Source organism: Podarcis filfolensis, assembly GCF_964270895.1.
Source record: "Podarcis filfolensis genome assembly, chromosome: 14".
Taxonomy (NCBI): Eukaryota; Metazoa; Chordata; class Lepidosauria; order Squamata; family Lacertidae; genus Podarcis; species Podarcis filfolensis.
The window spans coordinates 6,877,288-6,892,445 of NC_139616.1; the positions used below are offsets into that span (position 1 = coordinate 6,877,288).

At 46.3% G+C, this 15,158-nt stretch overlaps 1 protein-coding gene across 3 annotated transcripts in view; it reads right to left on the reverse strand.

The window, feature by feature from the left end:
* Positions 1-238: 238 nt before the first annotated feature.
* LOC310749393 (dual oxidase 2-like) overlaps positions 239-15,158 on the reverse strand; it is a 49,002-nt gene continuing 34,082 nt past the window's right edge. For all 3 annotated transcript variants that reach the window (XM_083586226.1, XM_083586225.1, XM_083586227.1), the window contains 11 exons: positions 14,428-14,606; positions 13,574-13,804; positions 11,317-11,416; positions 9,735-9,784; positions 9,011-9,138; positions 8,385-8,538; positions 7,374-7,606; positions 6,457-6,615; positions 5,392-5,547; positions 3,535-3,663; positions 239-755 (listed from right to left, as the gene is read on the reverse strand). In XM_083586226.1, the coding sequence (XP_083442352.1) occupies positions 633-755; positions 3,535-3,663; positions 5,392-5,547; positions 6,457-6,615; positions 7,374-7,606; positions 8,385-8,538; positions 9,011-9,138; positions 9,735-9,784; positions 11,317-11,416; positions 13,574-13,804; positions 14,428-14,606 (1,642 nt within the window). In that variant the 3' untranslated portion in view covers positions 239-632. The remainder of the gene's footprint in view (positions 756-3,534; positions 3,664-5,391; positions 5,548-6,456; positions 6,616-7,373; positions 7,607-8,384; positions 8,539-9,010; positions 9,139-9,734; positions 9,785-11,316; positions 11,417-13,573; positions 13,805-14,427; positions 14,607-15,158) is intronic.

Consider the following 15,158-nt stretch of genomic DNA (forward strand, 5'->3'; position numbering starts at 1 on the left):
ATTTTGCATATCATAAATCCCTGCATATTTTACATAAACTAAACCATTCAGTATTCCATTATTACATCCATCATAAAAGGTTATTTATGTATGCCACTGCTGTGGCCCGTGTTTTGTTAGCCCCCAAAATGGAAAACAAATGAGGTCCCAACTAAAGAAGAATGGCAACTTAAGATGATGAAATTATGTGCAGCTTGCAGACTTAACATATAGAATAACAGAACAAGAAGAACATACGTTTAGAGAAGATTGGAAAATGTTTATTGAATATACGAGGGGAAATTATGTACACTTAAAAAAGCTGGCAACATTAAGATAAATTCGACCCTTAAACCAAGTTCACACTGGTTTACCATTGCACTAATGCTCCATGAATAGGATGTCACATCACTTTCCATCTACATTCAAACAAGCGAGTGCTAGAGCTATGTTTCCAGTCCATGCAGCAGTAACTTCTCAGGCATCAGAGGCATTAAAATTCTACGCAGGGATAAAAAGTACAGCTGTCCTTATGGTGCTAAAAGTAAGAATCAAATGTAAACCACTGTCCAACAACGCACACTGGAAAGAAGACAGCTGGTTGGGGAGATGGGCATTCACCCCCCGGAAGCCCAGCAGAGTCTGCTAAAGGGCTAAAAGTTCTCATAGTGATGGATAAAGTAGGCTTGATCGCGCTTGTTGATCTTCTGACATGCTTTCTCCACATTCTTGGTCATGCCTGGAGGGCCACAGCTGAACACACCAATCTTCCTCACCTGGAAACAACAAACCAAAAGAACTTGGTCACCAGGCAATACCCAACACATTGGGCAGTAGCAGAAGAGAGGGGAGAAAAGAAACAGACACAGCCGAGGGGCCAGCAGTTTTGGGCTCCTTCTTAAACTTTTCATTAGAAGAGCATTTTATGTATTTATTTCATGAAATTTATACACCACTTGATTGTAATAATAATAATAATAATAGTAATCAAAAGACTTAAAGCTAAAACAAGGAAATCTGACAGCAATAGTTAAAAACATACAAAAAAATAGTAGAATAGGTTAAAATTCACATCAACTTTCTAAGCATCTTGGTTGGTTTGTCTAGACAAGAATGTTTTCAGCAGGTGCCAAAAGAATACAGGGTGGGCACCTGCTTGATCTCAATAGGCATTCTTTAAATAAATGAATGTCTCAAAATAAGTGAACAGCAAAAAGGAGAGCGCCAAGTCCTGCTTTCTTGGGTCAGGCTCTAAGCTCCAGGTGATGCCTAAATGCATCCATGGCAGAGGCCTGCTCTAGAAGGAGAAAGAGAAACAGAAGCAGAAGCAGAAGAAATTGCAGACACGAGCTGGATCATTTGAGGTCACACGTGGGACACGCCAGTTTGAAATGCTCCCCCATGTTCTAAAACAAAAGAAATCATAGGATGCCGCCTTATAAGAAGTCGGACTATTTCTCTACGTAGCCTGGCATTCTCTGCACATACTGCAGGCTAGCTGCCAGTGTGAATGTCTTTCCTTGTCATCTGTTGCCTGATCCTTTCAAGTTTTAACTGAAGATACCGGAGGATTGAACCTTGCTCCTTTTGCATATAAAACATGGGCTCTACCACTGAGCTACAGCTCTCCCAACATTTGAACAGCAGAGAGGACATTTTTAAACCCAGGGGGCCCTCTTCAGCCGAGTGTTTTATTGCGGATGTATCCCGCAGCACGTTCTTGATACAACAACAGTGCATCAGTGGGTGATTTATTCTGCTTTAGTTTCTCCTGCGATCCTTCCCCAACCATATCCCATTATCGCTGTCCAGAAAGGCCATAACGAAGGACACGCTCCAGAACATTTGTGGTATAAAAAGTTACAGAATCTTTGCAGGAAGTTACAGGATATGCACTGATTGGAAGTGAAGCAGTGTGACGGCCCGAAAACTTTTGCAGGCGCAAAAAATGGAAATGGGATTGTGTGTGGTGGTCCCAATAGCATTGTGAGCACAAATAATCACAAACGTGGAATGAAATGAAAGTCCAGAGGGATCCCTCCTTTTCTAATTCCATGACTTTTATTTTTTTTAGTTATTCTACCACCTCAAGTTTCTACCATCTCATTCTGAAGCATGTGTAGAGGAAGGCTTTCCTAAATGCAGATTTCTATAAATATCCACTCACCCGCTTGATGTGCATCCGCTACAACTGCAGAGTAAGGGCTGCAACTCCACACACACACACACACACCCCACCTGGTTTTCCTGGCCCTGCTTCTGTGCCTTAAGAGCAAATCCCTTCCTCAATCAGGGATAGACACACATAAGGGAGGACCCACAATGTTTGCCATCTAGGCAGGCAGCTGATTTATAGATTCCACATGACCGACTTTTCAACCGACGATTGCTACTGTGTGACATACATCGGGCTGTAAAACCTCCATTGCATCAGCTGATCTTTCTTTCTTTACACGACATACAAATGGAGACTGCAATGAGGAAAGGAACTAACTTATGGCATACTTTTTATGTGGTAAAGGTCAATCCGACCTGAGAGTGCTGTTCAAAAAAAATAAATAAATCCTGGCACAAGTTCAATGGTTTCTCACCCGTCTAGTTATCTTTTCATTTATTTATTTATTACGTAATTCCCCGAGTTAGTTTCAGGCATAGCGGATAGCGAGAAGAATAGCAGGTTTTAGCAGAAGCCGGAGTGTAGTGGAAGGGGGGGGAATGCTGATTGTGACAAATGTAGGAAAGGGTGGAAATTGCTGCCTGCTTACATCCATGTACATGAAGTCAGGTTAGGGGCAAAGAAAGTTGTGGCTGGATTAACAGCACAACTGAATTCCCTACGGGGGCCTTGAAAGAATAAAACAAAGTTAACTTCAGGCAAACTTCAGAGCACAAGCTCACAGGCACCCACTTTGGAGTGATGAGGCTAAAGGAAAGTGGTCCTAACACTAGGACAAAGAAGGAAGACTGGCTGGAGAAGAAGGAAGAAGTCAAAGCATGGAATGAAGTGATCTATACGCCAACAAGAAGGAACCAACAGGAGTAAAAATAGGTTCCCTTTCTGTCTATCATCAGCCGTCCCTGGTACAGTTAACAGTCTAAAATGCATTGTTGCTTTTTATCCCAACAGCAGGAGAGATAGGAATCTGACCCAGTGGCTAGATCAAATTCTCTCTCCTGCACCAGAGGGATGCTAAGTGATGAAACATCACAGGCAGCACTGCTAATTACTCTTTAGGAAGCTTGTTGTGGTAGCTCTCCTCATCCTTTCAGGAAGGGGCCATAGCTCTGTGGCTGCTGGCCTGCTTTGCTTGCAGAAAAGTCCCCAGTTCATTCCCTAGGATCCCAATTTAAAATGATCTCAGGGAGCAGATGATGGGGAAAACATCTCAGTGAGCAAACATCTGAGCTCGGAGGCAGCAGCTTCCTGTGTTCCATTTAGCAAGCACGCTTGGCTAGCATAAGATCCCCTGTCGCGTGAAGCCTGTTCATATACAATGCACAAAACTGAATCCCACAACTGCCCACAGGAGCCCTCTGCCCATTGCCAGCACTGACCTCAGGGTGGACCTCTTGCAGTGAGCAGAAGAAAGGGACAAATGGCGGTCGCCCAAAGTGGGTGACAGAGCGCAGGCCGGTGAACAAGCTCTGGTTGAGAACCTTCTGGAAGTGCCGCTCGCAGATGTACTAGAAAGAGAGACGGTGACAGTCAGAGTATGGCTTGTGTCAGGGGAAGGAACCCACTGTTCACAGCCACCATTATCACCACCTTGTCGTTCTAGATCCCCCAACATAGAAGCAGGTCTTGTTAGAACAAGCAATGTTCTGATCCAGGCATGTAGCCAGGAACATGATGTGGAGATCTACGGGTATACTAGTTAAATTTAATATACAATACGATACGATAATCTTTATTGTCATTGTCTCATACAGAACAACGAAATTGGGGGGGGGGGGAATCTACATAAGACAATCAAAACCAATCCCAGCCTGGTTAGCACCCTAAAAACTGTGATCCCCCATTTTTAAAATACAATACACTCCCATAGCAACTCCTTACACTGCATTAAAAACCAAAATCACATTTGGATAGAAACTGTTTCTCAGGAGGCTAGTCCTAGTCTTTATAACCCTGTACCTTCTTCCAGAAGGCAGAACCTGAAAGAGATCATTTCCGGGGTGTGCACTATCCTGCACTATCTCTGCAGCTTTCTTATAGCACCTGGAAGCATAGATTTGATCCAAGGTGGGAAGATTTGTGTCTAGAGTATCTGAAGGACCACCAGCTTCGGCACAACTCTGCCTGCCTGTTAAGAGCTTTGGGGAGGCTCTGCTGTACAATCCCACCGATGTCTCACGTGGGCTTGGTGGAAATGCAGGACAGGGCCTTCTTGGTGGTCACACCTAGGTTTGGAAACTCCCTCTTCTGGAAGGCTTCTTTAATTCCCTCCTTTCGCATTTTCAGAAAGATCATTAAAACCGTTTTGTTTAGACACACTTTCCATACTTCTTCATGCTTGGAGGCTTATGACACTGCTATTTTTAGTGTTAATTATGGGTTTTAAATTTATTTTCTTCTCACTATTTTATTATCCTTGTGAACTGCTTCAGGGAGGGAAACTATGTGGAAGTGAAAAGTGGTATATAAATTCATGCATAAACTAATGATTTTAAAAAAAAAAAAATGCATGTGGGTTGGTGGGAAAACTAATAAGGTAACAGCCAGAACAGCTCAGGTAATATGTCTAAAGTTATTAAATATAAATAAAGTAATATTGAATTTTATACATAAAAGAAGGACCTACTAATTAATAATACTTAACACTTGTAGAGTATATCACTTTCACATGTTCAAAGCACTCTGCACACAACTGCAAGCCTTACAACCACCTTTTAAGGTAGGTTTATTATTATTATTATTATTATTATTATTATTATTATTATTATTATTATTATTATTCTGCTCCCTATCTTGCAAATGCGGGGACTGAGGCTGAGATAGCATTCATGCCAAAGGAGAAATTCAAACCAGGGATTTCCTGAATTGTAGCCAGTCTCATATACACTATGCTACACCAGCTCTAGTATTTGTCAATTGTGCGCAGCACCATTTTTCTTGTCTGGCAGAAAAAAGAGCAGGAGCAACTGGGAAGGTCACTGGTGTTGTGCTTTTGCTTTCATCTTCCTATGTAAAAAACTTAGGGCTTATCTAGACTTATCCTTTTGCCTTCTTCCTTCCAGGCAGATGTCCCCACTTTAACACTCGGTGTCCAAGCATTTTTTTCTATTTTGCCCCGAGCTTTCCCTGCGAAAACCTGCTCTTTAAAGCGGAATCAGAACCAATGTCAATTCAGGTTTTCTGCACATATGGCCTTGTGTCTGGCTGCTCTGCAGTTTTTGCATGTAGGGGCTCACCAGCATGGTGGTGCGCAGGTCAAACTTCTCCGCCAGCTGTGTGATGTAGATGTGCACGGAGACCAGATCGCACTGATCGTTCTCCTCCACCTCTCGGATGATGTCGGCCATCCACTCAAACTGCCGCTGGGTCCGCGTCACCCAAATGAAATAGATCTGGGAACAAGGGGAATGTGAGCCAGGCCGTTATCAGAAATCCCCTGAAACGACACCTGCACCTGCTGAATGGGCTCCTCCTTCCAAGCTCTTGCATCAAAACCTCTCCACTCACCTGGAGCCCTCTCATCCTTTCAACTCCATGGGCTGAATCTAGAGGCCTGTCATTGACCTCCTTTGGTCTTCTAAATTGCACCAGGAAACCTCACTGGGCCATGTCAGAACTTCATGCTTTGACCTCTGCGTCCATTATCATTTCACCATCACTTGCTGTGATCCTTTTGGATCTTCTCATCCGAGCCCAGTGATTGCTTGTGCATACCAAGCTAAGCTTAGTAGAGTTGCAACTCCTGCAATTTTCAAGGTCTAAGTCTAAGTGATTATACATCACAAGTTCTTCATTGTGGGAATATTAAGCATCTCCGTGTTAGGGGAAAGCATGCTGAAGCTTCTATGGCTGGGGTAGCAAATGTGGTGTCCTCCAGATGTTGCTGGACTACAACTCCCATCATCTCTGACCATTGGTCATGCTGGTTGGAGCTACTGGGAAATGGGGTCCTACAATATCTGGTCGGCACCAGCTTGGGGGAGGTTGGTTTAAGGCTTCCAAAGGAGAGACCGTAAAGTCAGGGAAAACTATGAAAGAAATATGATTGCTCATTTTCTGTTACTTATATAGTCCACAAAACCTCCATGGGAACAGGATGATGGCGGCAGCATATGTGCTCTGTATTAGGTTCTCTAGAGATATTTTTAAAAGGGTGCAAGAGGACTCAAAGTCACATCTCTTCTGCTAACTGCTAAGGGAGACACATCTTACGCTTTGAGAACCACACCAAGCCCCTTAACACTGACTCAGTGGCTAGCAAGGACAAGAATCCAGCCATTTCTCCATTCCTTCAACCTCACCTTCTTGCACAAGATCCTGGACCCAACTGATGACTTGAAGACGAGATCTTTGAGGATGGAAGCAAAGGGTGTCACCCCGATGCCTCCTCCCACCAGCACAGACACTTCAAACTTGTTCCATTCCTGGTGCCCCTCCCCAAAAGGTCCATCCAGGTAGAGCTGGAGAGAGAGAGAGAGAGAGAGAGAGAGAGAGAGAGAGAGAGAGATGAAAACAAAACTTCACTTGCTTCCAGGGCTGGCGCCAGAGCTTGGCACGATTGAGCCCCTGCTGAGCCCACACCCCAGAAGGGTGCCCACTGGATCATTTTCTTTTCCTCCGTGGTGTGTCTGCCTGCTGCCCTGCCCTGCCTTAGCATTCAGTGGCATGGTCAAGAGAGAGAAAAACAGCATAGGTGCAGACTGGTCTCTTAAGGCAGCGGTTGCAGAAGGAGAGGGGAACAGAATAAACATTTCATGAGACATGAGGAAGAGGGACCCGCTCAGGGAGCCTGAGGGCCAGCACAGCTTGCTCCTTTGCTCAGATGACAGAGTAGGATGACTCCCACTAAGTCTAGTTAGCAAGAGCTGACTTCTGCCTACAACTAATAGTTTGGGGTAGGTATTGGAGGGATGGCTTTTTGCCAGGAATGGGGAACCTGTGGCTCTCCAGGTGTCACTGAACTCCAACTCCCATCAGCCCCAGCCATGGTGGCCAATAGTCAGGGGTGATGGGAGTTGTAGTCTAGCAATGTCTGGTGGGCCACAGATTCCTCTTCCCTGTTTAGTTTTCTGAACTGGTAGCAAAGGAAGCAATTCTGTGGTTGGAACCAGAAAGCACAAGTGCTTTTAAGTATCTATTGAAGACATTTCTGTACTGCGGTTCTTTAAATCTATGCTAGGGTGGGTGAGGTGGAGAGAACGAGACTTTATAGCCTTACCTTGGGATATTTGCCAATTTCTGCTACGCTTTCCGGGGAGTAAAGCTCCCGCAGCCGAGTTGTCCAAGGCCCAGCTGCTCGAATGTGCAGGCTCAGTGTGTCCTCATGGGGGGCAGAGGTCAGCGTGAAGGGGTGGTACTCAGTGGTCCCCAGAGATAAGCAGGCAATCCTCACCCATTGCCCAGACCTGTAGTCAAAGTCCTGGGGCCTCTGGAACTGGAGGCGAGTGACTCCTGAGCCAAGAAAAAGGAGAGGCCTGAGCATGTTTGCCATTAAGGCACGAATCATAGAACTGGACCGACTCCAAGGGTCATCTAGTCATCAGGAATTTCAGCTAAAGATATCCAGTCCCAATACCGTCCACTCAAATCCCAGCTAAGCAAGCTGAGCTGCCCCTGTCTGGGCCCAGTAAGACCCCTAAGCTGCTCCTGTTGTCAAAGTTGTTCCTGCCCAGAAGGAGCATTTCCTTCCTCCCTGTCCCTCCCCTGAGAAAGCTCTCTTCAAGACAGCTCTGCTGCCTTGAAGAACAGCTCCTGTCACTGACAAATATGGCAGCCTAGCACCAGAGATGGAGGGTAGGGTCATCTTAGATCAGGGGTGTGGAACCTCAGGTCCCATGGCCAAATGCAGCTCTCTAGCCCTCAGAAGTCCCGCCAGGCCACGCCCCTCTCCAGGCCACACCCCTCATTGGCCCTGCTTCAAATTAGGAGTGTTTCTGCCTGGCTGGAATGTGTCTGTGAACTCTGACAGGGCTTCTTGCTTGTCCAGATGAAGGAGTGGTCTGTGGAAGAACACACCCTACTTTACATTCCTTGCTCCACCCACTTCTGTATCTGGCCCCACCCACCACTGGCCTGTGACTCTTGGAAGGTTGCCCAGAATGTGGTCCCTGGGCTGGAAATGGTTCCTCACTTGTCTTAATGTTACTAGTGATAGATCAAGGACAGGAAGTTCCTCCCTCCGCATTTTAAACAGAGAGAGGACCAGCACCAGAAGACTTCTAAGTTGTACCTGATGGGAGAAGTTCAGCCTTCACAACAGCAATTTCCACCTTCTTCCTGCTCAAGCTGATGAGTTTGTCTGCCCCATAGATAAGGGCTGGGACAATGAAATAAATGTGGAAGCGGGGCTGCTGGATCAGAGCGTAGCTGCCGTGGATGATAACCTGGAGGACACATCGTAACCCAACACTTCAGTTACATTGCATTGAGAAGAAAAGAAAAACCTCTTCTTCCACGACTGTGCTCAAGTGGGCAGGCAGAGCACCAAAGGATCTCGCACAAGCAAAGAGCTATATATTCCTACCCAGAAGCCTCCATGAACATCCAAACCTGCCTAATGCCGAGCCAGAACATTGATCCATCCAGCACAGCAGGATGGAGAACGTGGGCTTCCTCATTGCAGAAACTGCAAATGCCAATCTCCCCCAAATCCTGACACATTGTGTATTGTTTACATTTGGTCACATCCACACAATGCATTTAAAGCACACGGTTTCCTCCCAAGAATCCTGGAAACTGTAGTTTATTAAGGGTGCTGGGAACTGCAGCTTTGTGCAAGCTTTAAACGGATGGTGTGTGGGTGTGCCTTTTGTTACAGTGGCACTAGGGTAGAGGCAGGGCTCCAGAGTGAATTACCAGGATATAGAGAAGCACGTAGAGATGGTGAGTGATCCAGAACCCCTGGAAGCTGATTCGCCGGAAATAGTGAGTTGCAAAGACATACATAATGGCGAGGACAACCAGAAGCAGCACCCCAGTCATGCCTGAGAGAGAAAGGAAAAAAAGAGGAACACGTGTTAAAATAGACAGCCGCCATGTGTGGTCCTGCTCATAGCTGTCAACTTACAGATTTGAAAATAAGGGTCTAGCAGCCTCAAAAATAAGGGATCAGCAGCCAAAATAAGGGATTTTCCAGGCACAGGTATGTTCATCTTCTGAGCCCCTCTGAGCCAAAGGCAGAAAGCCCAGCCAGCAGCCAAACGAAGCCTCAAGCGGTGGTTCCCACAGCGCAGCAACCCGGCAAAGGAGATGCAGCAAGGAAAACCACTGCGGCCGATTTGATTGGCACAAGGCATGCAAGCTCCACCCCCCAGTTGTTCTTAGACTCCTTACTGGGTGAGCAACGCAGCCAAGCAACACAGTTGGAGCCTCCCTCCTCCCTGGCCAGCAGGGAGGGAGGGAGAGGAGCTGCTTCCTTTGAAACCCGGGAAATTTAAGGGACATCATCAATAAGGGACAGCAGCGGGACACAGCGCTGGGATAAGGGAGTTTCCCGCCAAATAAGGGACGGTTGACAGCTATGGTCCTGCTGCTGCAACCCACCCACCCTCCAAGAGCCCACACCTCCACCTGCCCTTACCTGGGACAGTCTCAAAAAACCACCAATAATATTTGCGAGGAAACTGTGACCTGGAAAGAAAAGAAATGATGGCACAATGTAAAGCCTTGATAAGCACAAGCAACGCAGACTGGAACGAAAGTGCTATTGACAATTAGGATTGCAGCCCAAGTGTTATTTATTTGTCTTAACTGCTGTTTTTGGAAATAAGCAGCTCCACGTGATGGCATTGAAAAGAGGGGAACTGCAGGAGAGAAAGCGAACCCTTGCCTTTGCCCTGTGTGGTTTTCCCCCAAAGTCATTGCTTACTATACAGAGGAAAAACAAAAAAGTTTTGAAGGTGCAGTGATACAGACTGGGGATACAGAGGAAAGGGTGAATACCACCGCCACTCCCTGATCTTGAAAGAAGTCATGTATGAGTCATCATTACAGTGGTACCTCTGGTTACGTACTTAATTCGTTCCGGAGGTCTGTTCTTAACCTGAAACTGTTCTTAACCTGAAGCATCACTTTACCTAATGGGGCCTCCCGCTGCTGCCGCGCTGCCGGAGCACGATTTCTGTTCTCATGCTGAAGCAAAGTTCTTAACCCAAGGTACTATTTCTGGGTTAGCGGAGTCTGTAACCTGAAACGTCTGTAACCTGAAGCGTATGTAACCCGAGGTACCACTCTACTATTATTTTAAAGCAAGGAATCTTGACCTCTCCTTTGGGCCCAAGTTGAAGAAATCTTGCGAAAATAGGGCATGTGCAGACTGCGATTCAATGCAGCTGGTTTCAATGCCTCTGTTACAGGGGTCAGCAAACTTTTTTCAGCAGGGGGCCGGTCCACTGTCCCTCAGACCTTGTGGGGGGCCGGACTATATTTTTTGGGGGGGAGGGGAATGAATGAATTCCTATGCCCCACAAATAACCCAGAGGTGCATTTTAAATAAAAGCACACATTCTACTCATGTAAAAACATGCAGATTCCCACACCATCCAAGAGCCGGATTTAGAAGGTGATTGGGCTGGAAGCGGCCCCTGAGCCTTAGTTTGCCTACCCATGGTTTAGAATGTTGCCTAGACAGGACTTTTGGAGTATTCACAAGACTGGTTCAATATTTCAAAATCCACCAAAGAAGTATTGGGCGTCCCATGTTAAAACAGTGGTAAGAAAAAGCTCTAACTGCACAAAATGCTTAAAGATCATGGCTTCTGTTTTTCTCCAGCCATCTGGGTTGCCCAGCTCTCCTTTGTGTTCTTCAGTTATTACCGTATTTTTCGCCCTATAAGACGCACTTTCCCCCCTCCTAAAAAGTAAGGGGAAATGTGTGTGCATCTTATGGAGCGAATGCAGGCTGCGCAGCTATCGCTGAAGCCAGAAGAGCAAGAGGGATCGGTGTGCAGTGATCCCGCTAGCTCTTCTGGCTTCAGGGCTAGCCACGCAAAGCCTCTTGAGCACAGCAGGAGCGCTCCTGCCTCTTGGCTCAAGAGGCTTTGCATTGCTTTCTTGTTTCTTGTTTTCCTCCTCTAAAAACTAGGTGTGTCTTATGGTCGGGTGCATCTTATAGAGCAAAAAATACGGTATGTATGAAGGGGGAGAAGGCACTCCCAACTTACCCATCGTTTGTAAAGGTGATGGAGAAGAGGCAGGACAGGACGCTGAGAGGGGTGACTGAGAAGATGTAGACATTCACAATATGGCCCAGAGTATGCAGAACTGCAGGGGGCAAAAGTAGTGAGAGAATGCATCCACAGCAACAACTATAAAAGCAATTTCAAATCTGTTCCGGGCTGTTTGCATTCTCCCCCCCCCCTTTTTTTAAAGCAAATTCACAGTCCTTGAACTGAAATACAGCTAACTCTTTGAAAGTTGCACTTCTCTGACTTTCATTGTGCAGTTTTCCCTCCAAGCAATGTATATGACTTAAATGAATATATTAGGGGGAAACATGCATAAAAAATAACCGTGAAAATAACATAAAATGCATTCTATTAATACAAGTTCCTTGCAAAAATGTGTGCATTAATCAAAACTGCAGGCAAGATGTGTTCATTAGGAGAAATAAATGAAGAGATAAAGGAAGAATTTTCAGGATTTATTTATTTTCTTGAGATTGCAGATGGCTGTGGAAATGTGAAAAACCAAATTTTAGACAGGAAAAATGAGAAACTTAAGAAACGGAAATTAACAAATTCACCCATCCCTACATAAACTGCATGCCGTTTGAAACCCGCAACCCTCAGGAGTGGTTTTTCTGGCATGTGGAAGGGGCTGTAGTAGAAATGAAACGTGGGGAAAGTCCCACTTTGCAACCAAGCATTTGTTTTGTTGTTACAAAACAGTATTGATCATGCAATAGCTGCTGCCAGAGTAGACAACACTGACTTACTATAAAGCAGCTTCCCAGGTTCCTCACTTGGCACCTGCATCACTCTCCTATTAAAGGGGTAAAGGGACCCCTGACCATTAGGTCCAGTCGTGACCGACTCTGGGGTTGCACACTCATCTTGCTCTATAGGCCGACGAGCCAGCGTTTGTCCACAGACAGCTTCCGGGTCATGTGGCCAGCATGACTAAGCCGCTTCTGGCGAACCAGAGCAGCACACGGAAATGCTGTTTACCTTCCCTCTGGAGCGGTACCTATATATCTCCTTGCACTTTTTGGGGTGCTTTCGAACTGCTAGGTTGGCAGGAGCAGGGACCGAGCAACGGGAGCTCACCCCGCCGCGGGGATTCGAACCGCCGACCTTCTGATCGGCAAGTCCTAGGTTCTGTGGTTTAACCCACAGCAAATACTTTTTCATTGTGTGCCAAGGCCCCATGACCCGCAGTGATCCAGTGAGGGGCAAAAGGGTTCCCTGCTGCGTTGCGCTTTAAATTCCCCGCGGAGCCGCCCAGCTGAACCCGCTCCCCGAGCGCAGCCCCACCCAGCTCCATCGGTGTAGCCAAGCACCAGCAAGCAGGACGCCAGTCTCTGCCCCCTGGCTGGATCACCGTGGCGGCCTGAGGCCTGGCCACAAAGCCACTCATCAAAGGAGGTAAGCGGACTTCTCTTAGGTCTTTTAAGGTGTCGTTTGTCAGTCTATGTGTTTCGGCTGGTGGTCTTCAGCTCCTGTATTTGATGGTGATCTTAGCTCTTGTACTTTTTATTGTATTTTATCGTGCCAACATTTTGCTCTTAGGTAGATAATAATAATAATAATAAATTTTATTTATTCCCCAGCCAAGACCAGGCTCAGGGCAGCTAACACCAGGTATGAAACAATTGATTAAAATACAACTTAAAAACAAGATTAAAATTCAACATTAAAATGCAGCCTCGTTTCAATAGAAACTCAAATCAAAACTTTTGGGGGATGAAAACGTCAAGTCTTCACCAAGGCCAACTCTCCAGACTGGTCCTATGTGGGCCAGAAAAAAACCAGGGAAGTCCCCAAATAGGAGTTCCATCACAGAAGGAGAAAGGAAAAGGGAAAAGGGAAGAGGGGGAGGGGATCAAGTTGATTCCAAGCCAAAGGCCAGGCGGAACAACTCTGTCTTACAGGCCCTGCGGAAAGAAATCAGATCCTGCAGGGCCCTGGTCTCATGAGACAGAGCGTTCCACCAGGCCGGAGCCAGTGTTGAAAAGGCCCTGGCCCTGGTTGAGGCTAATCTAACTTCCTTAGGGCCCGGGACCTCTAGGGTGTTGCTATTTATGGACCTCTGCGGGACATACTGGGAGAGGCGGTCCCATAGATACGCACTTTCCTCGTATCATTATTTAATCGTTATAATTTATTTTCCCTGGAAATTTTATTTTACAAGGTGCCTCGCCGACCCAAGCGATACGTGCATAGCCATTTGTGCACGTGTGCAGGACCTCTCAGAATCTACCTGAAAAGATCAGGGCTCCGGTTGCAATCCAGCGGTGGAAGTCCACGGCAGAATCAAAAGGGATGTAGCGATTGAAAAAGGTCTCCCGCAGAAAAGTGATGAGGTTTCGACACATGGTGAGCAGGATAAATGAGTACATGAAGGAGATGCTGGCTCCTGCTCCCCGAGAGATGAGGATGCCCACAAAGGTGGTATCTGCAATTCCTGTGGGTGGCGATGCAAATCCATAATCTAGAGACAGAGGAGAAATGGTTTGCTGCAGGAACGAGGACCTCACATGCTCCCATTCTCCCCTCTCAGCAGGCTTGGGTTATAAACATGCTGGCATGCCTTACAAGCCCTTTACTACTTCCTGGGGAAAAGCAAGGCAATGCAAAGCCATTCTAAATAACATGTTTTGTTACTATATATGCTCACACCCTGAAAGAACTACCCTCCTGCTTCTTACTGCATGCTCAGTGGGGTGGGGTCTGGGTTATAGTGGAGCTATTCAGCTTCATTTTACAGCAACAGCACTGCAACTAAAGTTGTGACCTATAGGTCTGGGTCTCTAAAGCAGCCACTAAAAAGCAGGACCAGGAAGTTTAGCAACAAACTTCTCTCGTTAGCAATTAATGAGCTCTACTTGCAGCAGTCTTGGGTCTCGCTTTTTTTGAGTCTGGCGTTAGTTTGTGCTGCAAGCAGATACGTACGTGGTGGCATTCTTAGCTGGGGCTGCCACTCACTGCCTCCTCTGGAGACAGACATTTCTCCTTCCTCAATGAATGAGGATGTGGAGTTCCGGCCCTGGCTGGCCACACTAGGTCCTGGGCGCAGCAGTTGGCTTGGTGGAGCTAAATAGGCTGGTAACTCACAGTATGCCCTCTCCACAAAGACCCCAACCGTGATGGCTGAGAATATCACCACGCAGATGATGTGGCGACGGTAATTCTCAATGAAGCGCTTGAATTGCTGGACTTTCTGGTGAATTTTGCTCCTCTGGTACTTCTCCCTCCGTGCCTCCGTGTAGAGATATGGCTGGGGAAAGGACAGCCTGCAACAAGGGAGTGAAGGTCCATATGAGGGTTTGCAAGGCTGCCAAGATATGAATTGACTAGGAGAGCCCCACCCATCCCATGGTCAATGCCCTCCAGATGTTGGGGCACAACACCCATCACCTTTGACCACCAACATCAGAAAACCCATCTCATTTGGCTCACCATCACACCTGAGATGGCAGGAGGACACAAAGTCGGTCCTCAGAGAAAGAACCAGGCAAGCTGATATATTCATGGGCAATAAGTTTGTTCTTAAAGTATCTTGGAGCTTGTCAAAGATTATGAAGTTTATGTATATAACCAAAAGCTGAAAGAAGATCTACAGAGCAGATGATGGTTTTATGTATAGCAGACATTATTTACATACATGGACCACTGACCTCAGTAAAAATGAATTGCCTAACTTTAATACACCTTCAGAATGTATCATAAGAAAATGTAAACCTCCTTCTGAGGAACTGAAAAAATATTTACTAATGTGTTGTTTAGAAGGCACTGATTTAAGATATCAGGACAACCTAACCTAACTAGGAATCCCAGAACAGCTA